This window comes from Colossoma macropomum, unplaced genomic scaffold (assembly GCF_904425465.1).
Source record: "Colossoma macropomum unplaced genomic scaffold, Colossoma_macropomum, whole genome shotgun sequence".
In the NCBI taxonomy this organism is placed as follows: Eukaryota; Metazoa; Chordata; class Actinopteri; order Characiformes; family Serrasalmidae; genus Colossoma; species Colossoma macropomum.
This window is the reverse complement of record NW_023494792.1, coordinates 6,329,352-6,351,457: the sequence shown is the minus strand read 5'-3', so window position 1 is coordinate 6,351,457 and position 22,106 is coordinate 6,329,352. Positions and strand designations below refer to the sequence as shown.

Here is a 22,106-nt window from a genome sequence, read left to right as displayed (position 1 = left end):
TTTGGAATTTTTAGGCAGAATTCAGAGTTGCAACCGCTGTGTTCTACTGGTAGACTGCCTAGCTGTATTTTCCATTGCCGAAGCCCTTTTTAGAGGGCTAATCATAATAGCTCCTGCTCAGTGCATTCCAGGATAATGTTCCCATGGTATAATAGTTCCTAAAATTCATGAGACATTTTTGCTTATCACTAGGATATGGAAGGATTATTCTTAGGTACATGCAATGGTCAGAGCCTTTACCCTCCTAGAAATCTGCTATAGGATTTTCGGTTAGGCTTTATGCGGCCATTAAATTTTACCAAGGACTACATGCTCTGGCCTAAGATGCATTTACTGTCTATGAGTCCAATATGGTTGCCGTGGAGTCTGACATTATTGTATATAAGCCAAAGTATCTGTATGTTTCCATCCAATGCCTTATACTTTTCTTTTCTTTGAATATCAAACAGTAAGCGAAGACAACAAAAAATGTGCTGTCTGACGTTTAGTTAACTTAAATATTTAAGCCAGCTTTATTACTTACTTCAGGTTAAAACATCTTTTTTTAACAGTGAATTCAACATATTTGTACATAGAACATTAAATATAAAACCAGAAATGGTGCAACCAGCAGACTGTTCCATTATCATCAAAAGATGGTGAGCTACAATCCTTTTAATGCCAAAGCCACCTGCAGGTAGGGGTCCAGGCCAACCCTGGGAAGTACAGGCCAACCCCAAATCCCTGACCCTGGTGGCACTTTTAATTTGTACAGTGTATCATCCCAGTCTCTGTACTTGTGGTTTTGGCAGTGGTGGTTTAAATTTGGCTGAGATGTGGCCTCTAATGGCTGTAAACAGGCTGGGTTCCAGCAACCGCATCTTGCTCTGTCCTGTGATATCATTCTATGTGGTATGTGGGCAGCAAGTAATTGCCAGATGCGGTCTGGGTTTGGGCCATTTCAGATTTGATATCTGGGAACGCATCTGCGGCCAGCAGGAATGACAAAGAACACCAGATATGAATGTAACCGTAATGTCTGTGAGTTCTGGATTCAAATGAGTTTGGCGTAGAGGACATCTCTCATCTGAAAAGCTAAATTACTGTTTGTGTAACACAGTATGATATGGTATGTTTTAGTATAACGTCTTAATGTGTGCACAGGTGCGCTAGGAATATTGACTAATTTACATTGCTGTGGTCTGGAGTTTATAGAAACATGGTAACATTTGCAAGTAGCATTTAGTAGCTGACAAAGCTGCAGGATGTGTACATGTGTGTCTATGTATGCAAGTTCTAAGAGCACTTTTACTGAATATCAGTGCTAAAATAACTCTAGATACTCTAATAGTTCTGCCTTAGGTCTTCATATGTATGATTTTCATGTTGTATTTGCGGTTACTCTCCATCTGACACTTTTTTCTTTTTTCCTTGAGGCCAGAGATCATGCATCGCAGACACACCACCCTGCGAGAGAAGGGGCGTCGCCAGGCCATTCGAGGCCCCGCTTACATGTTTAACGAGCGTGGGACCAGTCTAACCGCAGAGGAGGAACGTTTCCTTGATGCTGCAGAGTATGGAAACATCCCTGTTGTTCGCAAGATGCTAGAAGAGTCCAAAACCCTTAACTTTAACTGTGTAGACTACATGGGCCAGAATGCATTGCAGCTTGCTGTTGGAAATGAGCACCTGGAAGTTACAGAGCTGCTCCTCAAGAAGGAAGGGCTTGCAAGAGTGGGTGATGCTCTTTTACTGGCAATTAGCAAAGGCTACGTACGAATTGTTGAAGCCATCTTGGCTCACCCAGCCTTTGCAGGAGGACTGAGACTAACGTTAAGTCCTCTGGAGCAAGAACTGAGAGACGATGACTTTTACGCATACGATGAGGATGGGACGCGCTTCTCCCAAGACGTAACGCCGGTGATTCTGGCCGCACACTGTCAGGAGTACGAGATTGTACACATCCTGCTGATGAAGGGTGCCAGAATTGAGCGGCCACACGACTACTTCTGCAAATGCAGTGAGTGCACAGAAAAACAGCGCCGTGATTCCTTCAGCCACTCACGCTCACGAATGAACGCGTATAAAGGGCTCGCTAGCGCCGCCTACCTGTCTCTCTCAAGTGAAGACCCTGTACTCACTGCTCTGGAGCTCAGCAATGAGCTGGCACGGCTTGCCAACATAGAGACAGAGTTTAAGGTAAGCACTTATTTATAATGCTTTTTTTTGTTTCTTAGTCATTCAAGTGGAACCTGGATTTCAAAAATGAAATTTAGCATTAACTATGTACTACCAGTTGAGCTTAACTATGAGCTACCAGTTCTACTGGTTAAGATTTTGGCAAGTATTTGTGTAATAGGTCTGGGTGATGATTTCCAGTATTGTTAGCACCATTTGCCTGGGAGCTCCAGTTCTAAATGAAAGAAGCAAAATTTGAACCCAAACAGGCATTGGCTGATTGACTACATCTGAAGTAAGCAGATAATCATATAAAGTAGATTTTTGGGTTCCAGTTAATGCCAGATAGAATAGCATTAGTAATATGCACTCATTCAAGTTACAACAAACGAGGCAGAATTTGCATTGCCTTGCAAAAGGTACTTTCATATTTTCATATTTCATTTTTCTTCTGCTTCTAATTATGCTATTACCAAAATTCTTGTGGATTACAGTAGTCTGGTTTTGAATACAGGACCACTTTTCAGCTGCGCTGTATTTGAACAGTTAGCTTTGCCTTCTACTTGGCAAAAAAGAGGTGCTGTTGTCTATTACCAGATTTTGTTATTACATTAAAATGAGGTTGATTAAAACAGGACTACTATTACCAAGGGTGCTCTGAGTTTAGCAAATTATAGAAGGTATTTTCCTCCAGAGTTATTATTTAGCAGATTTGTAAAACTATGGTTATTACTAATACATACAGTTTTCAAATGATGAATGTTGTCGATAATTATTCAAATTACAGCACCACCAGTTTGAGTAGGGAATAAGGGATGAAAATTTGTACATGAAATTTACCAAGCTCTCTTAATTTATCAGAATTAAAGTAACTAACATTAGAATGAAAGAAGTTATTGTGCCTGTAGAATTCAACATTTTGTTTTTGTACTGTTCTGATTGGCTGCTCTATATTGAGCCTGATTCAAAAAAGTAATCTTGACTAAAACACTCTTTATAACCTTAACATGAATGGTCTGGCTGACCTCCTGTAGGCTGAATAGGTGGGTATATGTTAATGGGTTTTGTGACATCACAAAATCAGTGACTTTCAAATGGACTGTTTTTGTAGGTTCATTTCTATATATAGGCAGTATGGACTGGCGAAGTAATGACACATTTTGTAATTTTAACAATGTTTGCATACTATGTCCAAACATTTTTATTTCAAAAACTGAAGAAAATTAGTTTTACTATAATATGGGCTCCTCAAGAAGAATGATTTGCATAATTAATAAATTCATAATAACATTTACAGACTCTATTCTTTAACTATCATAAACTATTTTAGATGATGACTAAAAGAGTGGAGGGGAGAGCAATAGAGAGGATATCTTGGGTAGAAGGCAGATGGGAGCAGAGGAGAGAGGAGGAGAGGAGAGTCAGACTGACAGGAGAGGAATGGAGAGGAGAGAGAACAGAGAAGAGGAGGAGAAGTGAAGAATTAGAAGAAGAATCAGGAGATGAAAAGCAGTCGTGGCGGTGGTGCGTGTATGTTAGGGCTCAGATGGCAGCGTGTGCGTTCTGCACAGAGTTGTAAATTAAGGAGTCTCTCCTGCAGGAGCTTGTGTAATTAGCTACCACTTGTCTCTCCACAGCTGTGTGTGTATGGGCACGTATGTGTGTGTCTGTGTAGGGGTGGGAGGGAGTCTGTTTCCAAGGTAAGCTGAGGTAAAGCAGTCTGGCAGTCTTTACTGGTGGAAACGGAGCATGCTCACAGCTGCCTCTCCACACATGCTGATTACAAATGTACTGCACGACTCTAATCCACAGAAAAGTCACACTCTTCTGATCAGCCTTCAGCCGGAGTCTTTGGATCTCTCACAGGCTGCTTTTAAACAGCCAGGAAAACTGTGTCAAAAAATTGTTTTTCAGTTTATCTGGTTGTAGATGCCACTCCGAATGGAAAGAACAGTTATTTGATGCTTCGCCGTTTACTGTTTGTTGAACTCTCATGTTAAAGCACCCATGTCCTACATTTTCCTTGTATGTTTTTTTTCCCCCTAAGGTCCACTTACAATGTGTGTGTGGGTTTATATACCAAAAACAGTCATAATTCAGGCGCTGCTGTAGGCAGATATGTATTTAAATGCGTTGGTTTTTGTGACGTCACAAAAACAATTAATCTGAAATGAGCTGTTCTTGCAGCTTAGTTTCCTCATGTAGACTATATGGACTGGGAAGAACGTGTTGCATTTTGAAAATTTGAAAAAATTACATTTTTGTGTTTACATGCAGCTTTCCATGATATGGGCCCTTAGATTTAGAACTAGATTTCTTATTTTATTTCTTTTATTTTTTTAAACATTTTAAAATACCCTCTAGGGTTTAGCTTATAGTATTTCAGTCTACACTGTGCAAGTTATTATTGAATAAAATAACAGTAATTATTAGTATGACAAGTGATTCCAAACTTTTGAATGATAGAGTACATATGTGTACTATACACATGTTATATGATGTCACTTTTACTGGTCAGTTACAGGGGTTGCATTATAAATCCGCTAATTATCGCTATGGGCAGCAATCAGATTAATTGAGGACAGTGCCTAACAATGCAGTGGTGGTAGATGAAAATGTAGAAGGAGAGACCAGAGGTCAGTTTTTCTGCTCAACGCAAAGTCCGAAGTGCTTTATTAGTGTGGAAATTCTACACAAATCGAAAATTCCACTGCAAACTGCGTAAGACTTTACTGAAATACAGGCTCGTTATCCAGACCAGGTAGGTTTTTAGAACTGCCATAGGAAAGGGCCATTTGAATGACATGCAAAACATCCAATCACTAACATTTACACAATATGTGCAACAAAAACAAACTTGCAGTGCCAATCGGCAAATGCACAAGGATATCTCGTTTATTTACTGCCTACAGTTTCAAACACAATTCTGGAATACCATTTTCAAACGGCCTACCATGAATGTTCCCTAGTTCAACAACCAGGCCTCTACCTCACTCTAAAAGGATTATTGGTGAATAGAGAGCTACCTCTTGCTACAAGCACTTAGCTTGATGAACAATGGTTTGTTTCCTGTTAGACAGTGCATGGAACACAGCCAGATTAAATTCTCTGTGAGAAAATTCTTCTGCATATCTCACACCTCAAACCACGACAGCATCTGCCTTTCTAGCCCCCATAGCTGCTAATAAAATACTTCTCACTGACATCCGAGTTTTTTTTTTTCTAATGTAGTCTACTCGACTATGTTTTTAAATGACTAGTTGCCTAGTGAAAACGAAGGTGTCAGTCAACAAGTCAGTTATGACCAACATTTGGGAAAGTAAAGGCAGATATATGTACTTCCTGGAGTTTCATGCTAAGACTCTTAGGACTTCCCAAATGCATCATGAGCACTTAAATATCTGTGATGAATGGAGGCCACCATTGCTGTTGAGTAGAAATTGAGTAGAAATATGATGTTCTGAGATATTTAAAATAGTTGTTGTGAAATAAGCTTTGAGCAGATTAGATCAAGAGCATGGACTTTGTTGTTTTTTATTTTAGTGTTTTCATATTTAATTTTTATCAGTTTGTTTAATTTTTTAAACTTTTCATTATTGTTATTTGTTCTGACTTTTGTTTTCTGTCTTTAAACAATTTTTTGAATACTCTTACAAATTCTGCTGTAATCAGATAGAGATGGAGATGGGCTGGAGTGTACCAGAACAGTGTTCTGGGAGTAAAAAACAGGCCAGAACAGCGATCCAGCTCAGATTTTACATTCTAGGTAATGCAGTTTTTTTAGTAGGTAAAACTGCATAGAGTTGTTTTCCTCCATTTCTAAAGTAAAGTAATGATACTGAGCTAAATAGTCTACTTCAATATCTAAATATATAAAAATATAACTGAATGGGCAGTGGACAATTTTTAGATTCCTAGCTAAGTAGATCACATCTTATGTGAGTAAAATAGTGGTTGTTTTGACAAGCGCTTGATGAAAGGCTTGTTTGGTAGTTACAAATAATCCTGCTGTTCATTTAACCCCTTAACATTTCAGGCATATTAGATACTAAGGCTTATTATTCAGTAACTACAGGGAAAATAATGGAGCTTTTCTTAGGTTATAGAAGTGTGTAATAAAACTTTTGGCTTGGTAAGGGGTTAACTTCACATGTTGTACAAAAATGCTTAGTGTTATAGTTTTAAATGCTTCTCACATTATCATTATAGATCATCAGCAAAGGCTCCGTCCATCTCAGTGACTTAAATACTGTACCAGAGGGCAGCATCAGTGCTGTTGCCATTGACGATGAGGCTGGTTGCTGTGGGCGACATGTGTCCTGGAGTTACGTGGGGTGTGCTGATGGAACGTCCAGAGTTGTAATTGAATGAGGCCGGTTGTGGCTTAGAATGATATTCTGAAATAGTCTCATCATTCTAACTAGTAGAGCCTGTACTGTTAGGAAATGTAATTACATTTCACAATAGAGTATATTCTGTTTGACAGCATCCAAGGGTGAAATGGATGTTGGAGGAGGAGATGGCTGTTAATCCAGTTAGGGAGGTATAGGTAAGATGTGAGATGTGAAGTTTTAAAAAGTATTTGTGCCATCTGTCCTTAGGTTACTGTATGACATTGCTAATAACCCTTTTTCACACTAGCTATAAAGTGCAATTTCTGCCTGCTTTGGTCAGCCCTCAAATTGTGGATTTTTTTCCTGAACAATGTTGATGGAATTTATTTTCGTAATGGAAATGTGTATGATTTATAAAAACAAAGTGGAAGCTAACTGGGTTTTTGTCTTAGTAGGGGAGCAAGCAAGTCAACATTTCATTGTATTTAACTGCTACTTTTATTGTGGGAGTTGTGCACAATTTTTGATATCAAGAAAGCTGCAGTTGTGCTGTCCATTTTATCTAGGGGCAACTGTTTTTTGTGGAGAGGTGTGAATTGTTTTCAGGGGGTTGTCACCCCCTCCTTTCACCCATCATTGCTTACTAGCAGCTCAACACAGAGACACAGCATTTTGCACAAGAGTGCCAACAGCTTTCTAGTTGGTCTGATTTATTTATTGTGTTTTATTTGATTATGTTAATTCAGAATGTCTGAATCAATTTCCGTACATCTTTGTTATACAGTTGAAAGAGGTGATTATAAGATGGGGTGAAAGTGGCTAGGTTTTACTCAGGGAACCCTTTTGTCTGGTGGCAAAGGTTTTAGAACAATCTGGAAAAGTGAACATAGATTTTAAAAAACATAATTGAATTAACTTATAAACCAAGAGTTGTAGCTATTTTTTTTAAATTAAATGAACAGCAGAAAGGCCACTAGGGGACCTGCAGAAAGAGGATAAGCTCAAATATAGAATAATGTTACCTTTGCTGATTGCAACAGGAGCCAGTTATAAAATACGTAAATTCTAAAACTCACAAACTGTACTTACCCCAAACAGTTACTACAGTCAAAACAACAAACAGACTGAGATCAGCTGGAGCAGCAGGAAGTAGTGACCGACTACCTCAAGTGTCAGAGTCCTTCTTTGCACTAGTTAAGTCAGTGGAATAAAGTAAAGCTGTAAAATTGCATCTGCAATGATCGCTCTCTGTTAATGCATGCAGTTGGGTTCAGGTCATGTTTGGGTTTTAGTATAGCATCACCAGTCAGCTGCGACATGAGTCATGAGTATGGTTCGGGTTCGGTCTTCAGTTTCATGTCTGTGCAGACCTCAAGTCCTACTGTGTCTACAGATAAAAGACATCAGGCAAAACAGCCTCAAACAGAAAAAACTGCAAACATCCCAAAATGTCTACAGCGTTGCCGCTGCCCCTACAGTTGACAGCGCTGTTTCTAAAGTTTGTTGATGGTGGATGTCAGGACCTTCTAGAAACCACTGACTTAGACTGGGTCTCACACTTCATGGGAGCTACTGTCCTGCATCAAAGGAGTAGATTTGAAGTTACATTGTCCCTGTCACCCTCAGTCATGAGGACTAATGGAACATACTGATTGGAACATCAAAGTGAGACTGTCAAAAACGCAGTGAGACAGCACACCATGTACAGATGCACTACTAATCATACTATGCAGTATAAGAGCACTACAGCTGAGAGGACGCAGTGTGGTCCCTCGACAGTGTGTGTTCATTGCCAAGTCACAGCATCTGTGCAGAGTATTAGAGCTCAAATTTGAAGAACCTTATCAGATCCTGTTAGTCATGGACTATGCAGTGAAATTGAAAACCAAGCCCAGGTCTGAGGACACACCAGAGCTGAAGTGGCCATACAAAACTTCTTATTAATTTCAAGAACTTATGTTTCGACTTAATTAACTATGCTGACATTTTCAATTTTCTAAAGGAAATGCAAAGCCGAAGAGTTAAGAGGTTAAAAGTTTGAGTCATACAATGTAACAACATTTTAGAATGACCAACTCAGAGTCCTGACATCAGTCTCAAAATACTGTGGCATGACCTGCAACATTCAAGCAAGACATCTTTCAAATATGCATAGATTGAAACATTTTGCATGGAGGGTGGGGCCAAAATAACCTCTTTACCATTTTCAGACCTGGTCACCAGCTTCAGTGATATTCTCATTGGTGTCAGATATGCATAGACAGGCATATGACCTGGAGAAGAGAGCCTGAGGCTCCCAGGTAACATCTTGGGAAGCTCACTGTTTTCAGTGGCGGTCCTGTACTCATGTCCATCACTCTTTTATCCTGTTTTTTTTTTTTTTAGGTCAGTGTTGCTGTGCCAAAGGCATGTATCTCTGAGTGTGTAGTAACCCTCAGTCTGTCAGTGTGTCTTTCACTGTTATGACAGATTTACACTACATGCATTAATTACGTTAAGCGTCATCCTTATAATAAAAATAAAAATATTAATAATGGTAATAATAATCATCGTTGTTTTTGTTTGAAACATCTGCTATTATCATGAAGCTTAATTTAAATCAGAATTTTGCTACTTCTAAGGCTGTATCATATTCACTACCTTTTAAAAGTTTGAAATCACTTCTTATGCTAAAAAAATACTGTTCTTTTCTTCAATAATAAATAATATGAGGTAGATATAAATAGTAAAAGAAAGTTAAAGGTGTTTTATTCAATGTTTCAAGTTTTATGAGGAACAGCCAGAAGTTATTAAATTATAAATAAAATATTGTTATTAGGCTACCTATTTGGATTTTAATTTCAGTGTATCTACGTTCTGAATGTAGTACAGCTTTCTCAATCATCAGTTCAAATTATCTACAGCTGTTCAGCATTCTGGACACTTCTAACATTCCTTCCTTTTTTAATGAGAATCTATGAAGAATCTATGAAGCTGCTTTAGCATCATAACAGAATCATTTTATACAGGTACTTGCAACAAAATTGATTTTGGATTCCAAACTTTTAAACAGCAGTGCATCTTTTCTTGCAGTTGGATTAAATGTTGACACACTTTAATATAACCGAAACCCATTTACGCTTTACACGCATGCAGCTCAATTATTCTATTCCAAAATGTGAGTGTTAATGTAACATCCAATGACCCGTGTTATGCAAGAGCATAAAGTTTGTAAGCACAACGCTAAAAGCAGGGGTAAGACTCAGGGTTCAGAATTCTTTTATTCTTATCTAAAAGCACCATAACAGAATTAAATAGCAGTGTGTGTTCTGTTAGAATAGTCCCTTTTACAAGGGCACAGATTCGAGCAGGCACTCATGCTCGGCAGCAGGATAGTAGATTTATAAAGTGAAAATACATTTCAGGACTTTCAGGATTACTCTGTGTGTGTGTGTGTGTGTGTGTGTGTGTGTGTGGTGTGTGTGTGTGTGTGTGTGTGTGTGTGTGTGTGTGTGTGTTTAAATAGCAGATATAGTTCACTTCTTTGCTCAGTTACATTGATGTCCTTCATACAATGTTGTGATAGTGGCAAACATGTTGGATTAGCTGAGTATCATTTATGGTGTGTGTGTGTGTGTGTTGATGTGTGTGTGTGTGTGAGAGAGAGAGAGAGAAAGGGGGGGGGGTGCTTAAAATATCCACACACACACAAACCTCCTGTCAGACCTTACTTATGGCAATGTGTGACAGGGGACATCGTTCATGAGCTTGACATTTTCATCCCAAGTAATCCATCACACTGTAGTCAATGACAGCTCTGAGAGAGAGAGAGAGAGAGAGAGAGAGAGAAAGAGAGAGAGAGAGAGAAAGAGAGAGAGAGAGAGAGAGAGAGACTATAGAAGGGAAAAAATTGAATTCACTAGTTAGAAATTCAATATTATGTGTGCATAAGGTGACACACTGAAAAGAGCCTTATCAGTCTGTCAATAAATCAATGCACAAAATCAATATGTACATCATTTTGCCATAATCACAAACTAAGATTTATGCAAAGGTTTTGTGATAACACCAGCCCTGTCCTAATTGGCCTGACCACACTCTGCTCACAGATGCAGCCTTTCATAGCAACTGTTGCTAAGTTTTACTGAACATTGACAAAAATCCTATTCAACATAATGAGAAACTGTAGCACACTGTGTTTGTTCAGTCGCTGCATATCATTGGATTTCCAGTTTAAAATGCTTCCTGCTGAGCTCGACTCTGTTGCTGTAACTAATTGAAACTAGGCAGGTTGGTAATGAGAAGGATGAATTTGCCACCATGCTTATGCTAACTCCACCTCAAAGAACTGTTGGTCTCTTACCTATATTTTGCAGTTCTGGAGTACACAGTGACCCTTTCCAGCAACTTTTTTAGACAACAGAATGAATTGTCAGTTAGATGTACGCAGACATTTACAGCTTAATGCTTGTAGATTTATAGGATTTCCATGAAAGTATGCACTAAGCATAATCCTGCTGCTTTGGTCTGCAGTAGCATCATCAATAAATACAAGGGAACTAGTTCTAATGGTAGCTACACATACCCAAGCTATAGCACTGCCTCCATGTGTCCACATGGGGTGAACCCACTGTATTTATGCTGGTCTTCTTTTAATGGTTGACTTTGACACAGAGCTCAGGGTGTTCTTAATCTTAAACTGTTATGAATGGGTTTTTCTTCACCGGGGAATTAATTTTCTGTCATCCACCACCGTTGTTCCATGGTTGTCTGGGCCTTTCTGAGCTTACCAGTGCGTTCTTCCTTCTTAAGAATGTACCAAATAGTTTATTTGGACACACATATCTCTCTGATGGGTTTGTTTTGATTTTCAGCCTAATGATGGCTTACTGCACTGGCAGTAACAGCTCTTCAGACTTCATATTGAAAGTTAACAGCAGCAGACCCAAAATGAAAGTGCTACACTTACTTGTAAGTATAATGAGGGGAATAGCACACATCTGGCCTTAGAACAGCTGTGCAGCAAATAGTCCTATTATGTTTGAGCCCCTAAAAATGAGGGGTGGGGGGCTTTATATGAAAATTGTTGTAACATTTACTACATTGTTCACTTGATTTAGCTGTAAAAACCCTCAAATTAAAGCTGGAAGCTGCACTTTGAGCTCCAGCATGCTGTGGTAGACAGCTAAAATAACATTTATCAGTGTCCAAATATTCGTGGATCTGACAAAATCTCAACTTGCTTTACACAAGAAGATGAGTGAAAGATTGAGGAGATAAAATGCAGTGATCTAAATGAAGTAACAGCACAATTACTAACAACACTGGAAAAAAAAGACAAAACACTAGGCATATGCTAGCCTACACAGATGTGTTTCTAATCTGGATTTATAAACACCTATCGAGTTTGCCCTCCCAGTAATGACCAGAATGCTACTGCAAAGTTTAGGAGCTATATAAGAGAACAGTCTTTCACCAGCTGAGCTGCAAGTGATCCTCAGAGTCTGCTGTAAGCTTGCCTCAGCTGATCAAAGAGGTCTGGATGGGCTATAATGCTTCAAGATCGGCAGGATATCCTGGAGCTAGGTCATTAGGGGCTTTAAATGTCAAAAGCAAGATCTTGTAGTCAATGCTGAACTTAATGAGAAGCCAGTGTAGACTGAATAAGACTTGAAGACTTGGGTGATGCACTGTGTCAAAAAAAAAAACAAACAAAAAAACAGGTCAGCCTTTCTAATTAGAGAATTCAGCTACTGTAAGGCAAACCTTTTACTGACTGAGGTATTTAATTTTGTACACTTTTATAATCTTCATAGAAAAACATTGAGTAACATGATGGGATTTTCTGGAGAAGCTGCCCATGAGACTAAGGTCACCATGCACAATGCCAGGTGTTGAGTAGAAGGGGTATATGGGCTGTGGAGCAGTGGAACTGCATTCTCTGCACACTAAAAAATGGTGGTTCTTCATCGGTTCTTTAGTAAAGACAGTGGTTTTATACAGAACCTTGAACACTCAATAAACTCTTTGCATGAGTAAAGAATTCTTTGCATCATAGAAGGTGTTGAATATGGTTCTATACAGAAAAATATCAAGCTTGTAGTTAAAGAAGAACTCTTTTTGGTGCTATAAAGAATCCTTTTCAAAAAGATTCTCTATATACCCGTATTCAACACATCAATCAATCAAGAACTATATATGGTTCTATATAGAACCATTTTCTTTACCAAAGAACCCTTGAAGAACCATCATTAAGTGTGTAGAGTGATGTAGCTCCATCCAGTACCCTTTGGGATGAGCTGGAGTGGAGTTTGTGATTCAGAACTAATCATCCAACATCAGTACCTGTTCTAATCTTGTGGCTGAATGCAATGAAATCTTCACAGCAATGTTCCAATGTTCCTAGTATAAAACCTCTGAAAATCAGTTTTCTGTTTTGATATTTCTCCTGTTTATGGAAACAATATGTATATGGAAGTATATAAGTGTATTAGCTTCTTGGCCACCATTAGGTCTGAAAGCTCAGTGTGAGGTGCAGCATTTCTGTGTGTCAGAATGACCTAAACACACCCACTACATTGAATATACTCAGCTCACTACACTTAATGTGCTGCTTGTGTGTGTGTGTGTGTGTGCGCGTGTGTTGTGGTCTGGAGGGGATCTGCTGCTGGAATAGTTTGAAGGTGGACTGTATTCCTGAACATTAGGCCTAAAAGCTCTACAAAGGCAGCAGCATTTCTTAGCATATAAAGTGTCAGAGTGACCTGGACTGCACAATAAACCACATGCTTTACTGATGGCGAGTGCTGGTCTTGGAGAGTTTGAAGTCCAGTAGCTCCTACAGACATTCACTCTGTTAGCTGGATCTGAGACTCAGTTGCAATGTGACAATTGCATAAGCAAAAACATAAATACGAATTCTTCATTATTTCATAGCAACTGTTGCAAAGTTAGACAAGCTTTACAGAACATTAGAGAGAATCCCATTCAGCCTAATAAAACTGCTATAATCTTCATTTGGGCTTCCAGTTTAAATTACTACACTGCTGAGTTAGACTATGTTGTTGTAGCGACACAAAACTGAACAAGTTGTGTACAGTGTGACCTCTTAAACTCAATGAAATAAAAATGATTTGAAATTCATATCAAACTGTTAATGTACATATTCTGGTTGAAATTAAGTTATGAGCTACAAATTCGCCTTTGGTAGAACTGGAATTTTACAACAGTTGCTATGAGAGAAACACATTTGTGGGCGGAGCATGGACAGGCCAAATGAGCCCTTTTCAGCAGTAACACTGTCAAATGAAAGTAGCATCATGTTCATTTTGGTGTCCAGATGCAGAAGACATTGGTACAACTGGAAACATGTTCTCAGAATAGCAATCTTTTATTCAGCAAGTACAAGATGTACAAGGAAGTTTCAAGACATTTTCAGAGTTTAAAAACATTCCTGCCTCTCTGAGCTAAACGCTTTATCTAACGGCTCTGCTAACTAGAGAGGAACGTGTGGGAGATGAATGTGCAGTGGAGCTAAAACAAGGGGTGAGATTTTAATCTTGTAACGAGGTTGACACGACAGAACGACGGTTCAGGCTGGAATGAGCCAGAATCGCTCCGCTCAGTTTCACACTGAAAATCCAGACATCGTCAGGGAACTCCAGTTTGCTAGAGCCGAGACTGGAGCTGTGAGACCCAGCTGGAGACCTCAGCCACTGCGCTCAACCAGAGAGAGAGAGAAAGAGAGAGACAGAGAGAGAGAGAGAGAGAGAGAGAGAGAAATGAAAATCTCTCTCTCTCTCTGGTTCAGTTCAGCTGCTTTTTCTTTTTTTATCTGTCTATCTTTCTTTCTTTGTATCTCTCTTTCTTTATCTCCTTTCTTTTTGTCTCTCGGGTTCTCGCTCTCTCTTCTCTCTCAGTTTCTTTTGCTGTTTCTTCAATTTTCTCTCTTTTCTCTCCTTATTTCTCTATCTCTTTCTAGCTCTTTTTTCTTTACGTTTCCCTTCTCTCTCTCTGTCTCTCTCTCTCTCTCTCTGGTTCAGTTTAGCTGCTTTCTCTATTTTATCTGTCTATCTCTCTTTCTTTATCTGTTTTTCTTTCTCTCAGCTCATCTGTTTTTTTTTTCTTGTCTCCCAGGCTCACTGTCTCTCTCTCTGTCTCTCTGTCTCTCTCTGTCTCTCTCTCTCTCTCTCTCTCTATTCTGTTTCTCTTTCTTCCATTTTCTCTGTCCTTTCTTTCTCTTTCCTTTTTCTTTCTATCTGATTCTTTTTTCTCTTTATCCCTCTTTTCTTTATATCCATCTCTCCTTTCTTTATCTCTCTTTATTTCTCTCTCCTTATCTCTTTCTATCTCTCTTTTTCTTTATTTTTCCCTTCTCTGTCTCTCTCTCTCTCTATCTTGATCTGTCTTTCCTTTTCTCTCTTTCTGTATCTCTCCATCTCATTCTTTCTCTTTATCTCTCTTCTTCTCTTTCTCCGTTATGTTTATGTGCGCATGTTTACCTAATTCTCTTTAAACTCCAGGTTACTAAGCAATACAGTTGAGGCCTTAAAATATTAAAATGCAACCTGCAGATCACACTCACGAGGCATTTACTCCATAATGAGTGCTGCTGTCCTCCATTCAATTACATGTGTAATAATAATGAGTACTGTTTCAATCTATTATATCTGAATAATTCATATAGGCTGAATTTGCTGTTAGCCTGTGAGGCCCATAGGATTCCTTTTGACATCAGTTCTGTGACGCATCGTCAGCCAGCTGCTTTGAAAGACCCAGGTGTCTCCCTCACTGTATAAATTCATCCTCACCATTGTGCATCAGTCAGTTTCACGACATGCTTTAGCTCCAGCTTTGGCACCAGTCTAATGACTCTGGAAGCTCATTATGACATTCCTTATAAACGGAGTGTGCTGTGTATTGAATAAGAGCTGCAAGGATGGATAAAGAGCACTCAGGGAACTTTGCAGTCTTTTCACTTAAATTGCTTCTGCTACCGAGCGCATTAGTGTGTTATATGAAGTCGCAAAGGCTGAGTAATTCTCTCCTCACACCCAGGAAGAGGGCTGATATTAGTGGAATGTAACTATAAAATATCCTTTTCTGTTTAACGGTGGCCATTTGAACAATGCTGTGTGTGTGACTTTGATACAACTGTGATGAAACCAAGATCAAAGCAGATGATATAATATTTGAACCTTAAGTGGTGGATAGCACAGTGGATAACACCATTGCTCCAGTAAGAATCTTTGGACAAGAGACTCCCAACCTTACATTAGCCTAGCAGTGTAAGTTTTGGTTTCTTGACTGCAAGTATAGATGTTCATAAGTCCGAGTGTCAAGTCTTTAGTCATGACTTTTTAGATGTGAAATGAAGTCTCAATTATTATGTTATTAGCATTTAAGCTAAACCTGCTATATTTTAATATGCAATGTGCTGCAGTGCACACTGTACAGGATACAACATTATTATTATATTATTATGGTCTCAGTTACAGCCTTCTGTCTGGGATGACCCTGGCTGTATGCTTGTACACCCGATTTGTAACTGCTATTTAACCAACTTTGGTTTGGTTTGGTTTGTTTTTTTATTTTTATATATCTTAAAAAACGATTTTAAATGCCACATTTATTGCATATGTAGCAGTTCGATATTGTCCATCAGATTGAAGGTTTTCTCTGAATGTAAGATTATAACCGCACATGGCAGTTAAAGATTTGAGTCTTTGCTTCAGAGTTGACATAATTAAGGTCTTTTCCTCATGTCCAGTTAGCATTTGATATGTATAGAGGATGAAGCTGTACAGAAGGAGAAGGTGAACACCAAGTTTTCTTGGACCTACAAGGCTAATGTAGCTAACAAGCAGGCACATGTACACAGGTTCCACAAGATTTACCATTCTTGGGTATTCCACTTGATGCAGTAGGCGCCAGTGGAAATTTCTCCTCAGCAACCCCAACCCATCATGGATGCATGTATCACAACTGTACTGGGAATCACAGAAATAAAGCACTGATCATCTCTTTCAGAAAGTGTCACACTGCATATTTAACATTACAGCCTGTTATGCTGGAGAATTTAAATCCTTAGTTAAGTGGTAAATCTAGCATATTTTGGCTATTTTAGGAATGGCAACTCCTACATTCAAACTATGTTTGGTTTCCACTGAAAAATGTTTACACTACCACTGTCTGTGGTGGTGTGGATTAATTAAGTTTATTTCATGTTCATATAGTCCTTTTTACCCCTGAGCCCATACCCCCAAACACGTTTGTGCATGGGACCTGCTAATAAGTAACGAAACCACACAGATAATCTTTTTTCACTCTGTCAAACCTAACCCCTCTCTCTCTCTCTCTCTCTCTCTCTCTCTCTCTCTCTCTCTCTCTCTCTCTCTCTCTGCAGAATGACTACCGTAAGCTGTCCATGCAGTGTAAAGACTTTGTAGTGGGGGTTCTTGACCTGTGTCGGGACACAGAGGAGGTGGAGGCCATTTTGAACGGTGATGTGGACCAGATCCTGCCCACAGAGCACCAACGGCCCTGCCTCAGCCGTGTCAAACTCGCCATCAAATACGAGGTCAAGAAGGTCAGATAGCAGCAGCAGCAAAGACAGCTGCACACTTCCTACTGTCCAGCAAAGTTGTGTTTGTTTACAGGTTGAAGCTACACTGTTTCCACTGGCTAGAGTAGGAGAGTGCACGTCGCTTAAAGAAGGCCATTAAACCAAATGAACACTAAACCATAAGATTCTAGATCCTGCTGGGAACCTCTGAATATAGAACAAGCTCAATAATCTAATCATACAACACACTCTGAGCCTGAAACCTTCATCACACTCCCAAACTGATTCTAGAGCCCTCTCAGCTTTGCTAGAATGATTAGTCTGCTGTAGTCAGTCTGTAATTCAGAGTCTAAATATATATAGCAGTTGGGTATGTCCTGGGCGATTCTGAAAGACTGACACTTCAGCTTATCCAAGCATATTTTAATAGATTAGTATCATCTGTATTCATTCTAATCAAATGCTTATCCTTAATGAAGGCTGTTTGGTGCATTGTGCTTTACTTAGAGATGATCTGTATGGATGCACAACTTACAGCAGTGAGGAATGTTTTGAGAATTTAATGAGCGGTTTAAATGTCTGCAGTGCAGAACCGTTTTAAAATGGAGAATGAAAACAGCCCAGTGGCCCCTTGTAATATCTGCAATGACTGCTGTCTAAACCTTTGTAATCAAAATGCAAAAGTTTGGGCACCACTGGTCAGATGATATGTTCCGCTGAATTTAGGATTTTGATTTTTTTTCCCCCTCAATATGTTAATTTCAGCAAATTAACATCTACAGTTGGCAGAAAAAGCCATATATTTGTTTGTTTCCTGTACAGGATGTATTAACATATCACCGCTGTCCAAAATAAATAAATAAATGAATTAATAAACATCTCCAAAACTGTAACTTCACAGGAGAAGGTAAAAACGTTCTTTACTTTTAATGAAAGTCAATATAATGAGAATTTTTGTCCAAGTAATTTTGCATAACTGTAATATATAACTGTATGGCTGTTACACTCTTAGCTATAAGAGAAACAGCATGCTAAAAGCAACTTAAAATACATAAATATTATATTTAGAGTTTGTAAAGATACTAATATTTGTATACATACGCATTATACTAAAATGAAATGATTGTTCTGTGGTATTATAACATAACTGGCAGCTTTGTACTTTTGTAATTTTGCTCAAATTGGGTTAGTTTTGCTAACTTTAACTTTACCTAAATAGTACAGTGTGAGGGCTATATTATCTACAAAATTACAAATACCAGGTTGGTCTCAGTGTTGAAGGCCTCACTTTGGGACTGGAGGCAAAAAAAACCCTTGCAATTTCCTTTTTTCCCCATCTATCAGTCCTTATGCTGAATGAAAGAGACTGTAGCTGTTCCAGAGGTCAAAAGTCAAGTAATTCTGTGACCTGTGCTATTAGCCGTGCAGTAATTGTGTTGAAAGCTTTTTGACAGCTGCCTTTCATAATGAGGTTGCTGTCTATGGTGCTGAATCGCCTTTGTCCTGAAACAAGATGCTGCTTCGTGACATTTTGTGTGCGTGATGACTTCAGTGTTTGTCTGTCTGGCTGTCTGTCTGTCTTTTCTTGCACATTGCAAATATCAGGCTTCTTTTTGGAATTGAATCGTAATCCCTGTAGCTTCTTCTGTCCACTCTTTCACTTGGAGTAAATGTCAAACCAACAGGCATAAACACGCGAATATACTTCCCACAAAGAAAACGGCACCAGCAGAGTGTTAATTATTGGTACCAGGCGTTCTCCTGAACGGTGTTTATCTCTCTGTGCATATGTGTGAGAGACAGAGAGACTGTGATGTGAATGCTAAGTGCTTTACTACTCCAAAAGAGAGTGGCAAGATGGTCAGCAATGCTGTCATTATCATCAGCACCAATCAGAGCAGACAGTTTGGGTTGCAGGGCTGTTACCGTGGCAACCAGGTGCATGGTTGGTTCAGGTTGACCTTATAGGTCATGCAACCATTTAGCAACCTGGGTTAAATAGGTCACACACAATGTGACGAACGTATGTACACACATCTATATGTGTGCAAGGACAAAGTCAAAGATCAATACAGTATCTAAGTGTGCATTCAGACTGGGCTGATTTGGTTCGATTAAAACCAACCCTGGTGTGACTGCTCTGTTAGTGCAGTTCAGTAGAGCTAACAAGAACACTGCCATCTGAACTCATGTGCATACCAAATAAGTGGACCGAGACCCCCTGAGCAGGTCGGTCTCGTTTCACTTCAAAACAAGGATGAGGCATGTGTGAAGTCGTTATAAAATACTTAATATGTACTTTTGATTGCCACATAGATTATATTATGTATTAAGGTGCCAAGGTTTCTCCGTTCTGCTTTTGTCTGGACCAACGGAACTGGACTAGAAGTATAAACACACCCTAAAGGTCACTGTATATGTACCACGGCACAGACATGGTATGAATCCCATGTGTCAAATACAGGGCCCACAAAATCCTTTTCTGCCCACAAAATTATTTTAATTTTGAAATAATTAATTCAAATAATGCCCGTTTCACCCCCTCCTCAACAACGATCTATGGGACAGCACCACAGAAAAAAAAAAGATGCCAGGTGTGTAGTTTAAGCAAAGAAGCAGTTTTTAAAAACCTACTGTACACTGGGGACATTTAAAAAGGTTTAATAGTTATCCACAGCTAATGTAGTCTATTGTTTTATATAAAACAATTTGTTTTTATTTAAAATTATTTTTTAATTGTTCAAGTATTCGTTGCCTGTTTTTTGCCATTGTAGTTTTGGCATATTTTGAACAAACAGTGGCCAGTTGGGGTCATGGCAAAATGTTAAGTAACAGTAAAATAAAAACACAGCTGGCCCACAGATTTGCTGAGCTTTTTTAATATGGCCCTTTTAGTGCTTGCATTTGACACCTCTGGTATAAATGATGGTTTGCATCAAGCCATTGACATATAAGTGTGTTTTATAATTTTATAATTTATGACTATAAATGTGTTTTTTTTTCTAAGCACATGGAAATGATTGATGAAAATCATAGTTAACTATAAACTATCTTGAAAAAGCACCAGAGTATTCCTTTAATCTTGTTGGTGTGACCATGTGAGGGTGTGTTTTGGCAAATACAGTACTATACACTGAAAACGTCCGAGACTACTGTTCATTTATTTAAATTCTAATTAAAATGGCCATTAAGTACAAGTTTTCCTTTGGAGGTGTGGAGAAATATCACTATAGCTTTCCTTTAAATAAATTCCTTCAGAAACGACTGGAAGTTGTAATGAAGGAAAAGGGATGGACCTACTGAATACTGAAAACTTTTAGATGAAAAGTGAATAACTTTAGCTCTCTGACCATTGCATACTGTATGTGCAGAATGAAATAGACAGAAAGAATGAACGAACTTAAACTCATTTGAGTGCGATTTCTAAATGAAGCTGAGATTGGATTTGGAGTCAGGCAGTGAGAGAATGATGACAGCAATAGCACAGATCAGTAGCTAGTGCTCATTCTCTACTGATAGTCATTATTGTAAGGCTATGTGTGTGTGTGTGTGTGTGTACACAGCAGTGGAGAGTTCCATTTCACCCTTTCACTGGTGAAATAATGTAGATTCAATAATAATGTACTCTGCAGGTGCCAGCAGATTCACTTACACACACGTTTAACTGTCACACATACACGCACACTCACACACACACACACACACACACACACACACACACACACACACAGAGTGTTTCACAGATCAGGGCTCACACAAATAAATTCTCACAAAAAAATCAATATGTGTTTGACTCTAAAGGTGAAGAAGCTTCACTGTGAACTCTTTGTAAGTAAGTCGTTTTCACTGTGGTGTCAATGGAATGATATTCTCTCCTCTCTCTCTCTCTCTCTCTCCTCTCTCTCACTCTGTAGTTTGTAGCTCACCCGAACTGCCAGCAGCAGTTGTTGACTATCTGGTATGAGAATCTGTCTGGTCTGAGGCAGCAGTCTATAGGGGTGAAGTGTCTGACTGTGCTGGGAGTGACTGTAGGGCTGCCTTTCCTCGCCATAGCATACTGGATCATGCCCTGCAGCAAGGTAACACATTCACATACACATACATAACTACATAACTACCTATATGTAATAATATGAGTTAAGAGTTCTACAAATCTGGAACTCAAATCTGGTGTCCAGCCTTGTATTTTACAACCACTGGTATTTAATGAAACTGTTGATGTAGCTGATTGGCCATCTAGCGTCATACCTAGCAGTGACTGCAAAATTCACAACCAAAAACAGGCTTCAACGTCCAGTTGTGAAGACCTCTGTCCTATATGTGTTTTGTGTACTGTGTAGGTACCTATATGTAATAACATGTCACATGTATGTACACTACATAGCCAAAGGTATTTGGACAGTTATCACATCAATACATTTTAAAAACAATATCATTAGTATGGACTTTGTGCCACCTCTGCTGCTATAACAGCCTCTACTCTTCTTGGAAGGCTTTCACTAGATTTGGAACATGGCTCCAAGAATTTGTTTCCATTAAGCGACAGGAGCAGTAGCGAGGTTCACTTATATGCGGTGATACAGCCTGGCCTGTAGTTGCCGTTCCATTTCATCCCAAAAGTGTTGGGAGTTGAGATCAGGGCTGTGTACATAGGCCAGTCAAGTTCTTCCACATCAAACTTCCCAAGTTATTTCTTTAGGCACCTCACTTTGTGCACAGGGCCATTGTCATGCTAAAACAGTAGCCCTGAAATTTGGAAGCACACAGTCCTTTAGAGCAGGGGTGTTTAACTTTGAGACTGAAGGACTGGTGTCCAACATAGTTACTCAAACATACCAGATTCACGTCTGTTAATTGCCAAACTGTGCTATCGTCCAGGACAAGAGTTGAACACCCCCGCTATAGAATGTGATTGAATGCTGTAGCTTTATGTTTTCCCTTAACTGGAACAAAGAAGCCCATGATCATGAACAGTCCTAGGACATTATCTCTCCTCTACCAAACTTTATAGTTGGCGTTGTGCGTTTAGACAGACAGTGTCCTCTTGCTGTAACATACGACCAGTCAGCAGA

General features: G+C 39.1%; 1 protein-coding gene across 1 annotated transcript in view; it reads left to right on the top strand.

Moving 5' to 3' along the window:
- The window catches only part of trpc7b (transient receptor potential cation channel, subfamily C, member 7b), an 83,824-nt gene that overhangs the window by 14,841 nt on the left and 46,877 nt on the right, over nucleotides 1-22,106 (top strand). The window contains exons 2-4 of the mRNA XM_036575712.1: nucleotides 1,416-2,178; nucleotides 16,876-17,058; nucleotides 20,949-21,113. Of these exons, the coding sequence (XP_036431605.1) occupies nucleotides 1,416-2,178; nucleotides 16,876-17,058; nucleotides 20,949-21,113 (1,111 nt within the window). The remainder of the gene's footprint in view (nucleotides 1-1,415; nucleotides 2,179-16,875; nucleotides 17,059-20,948; nucleotides 21,114-22,106) is intronic.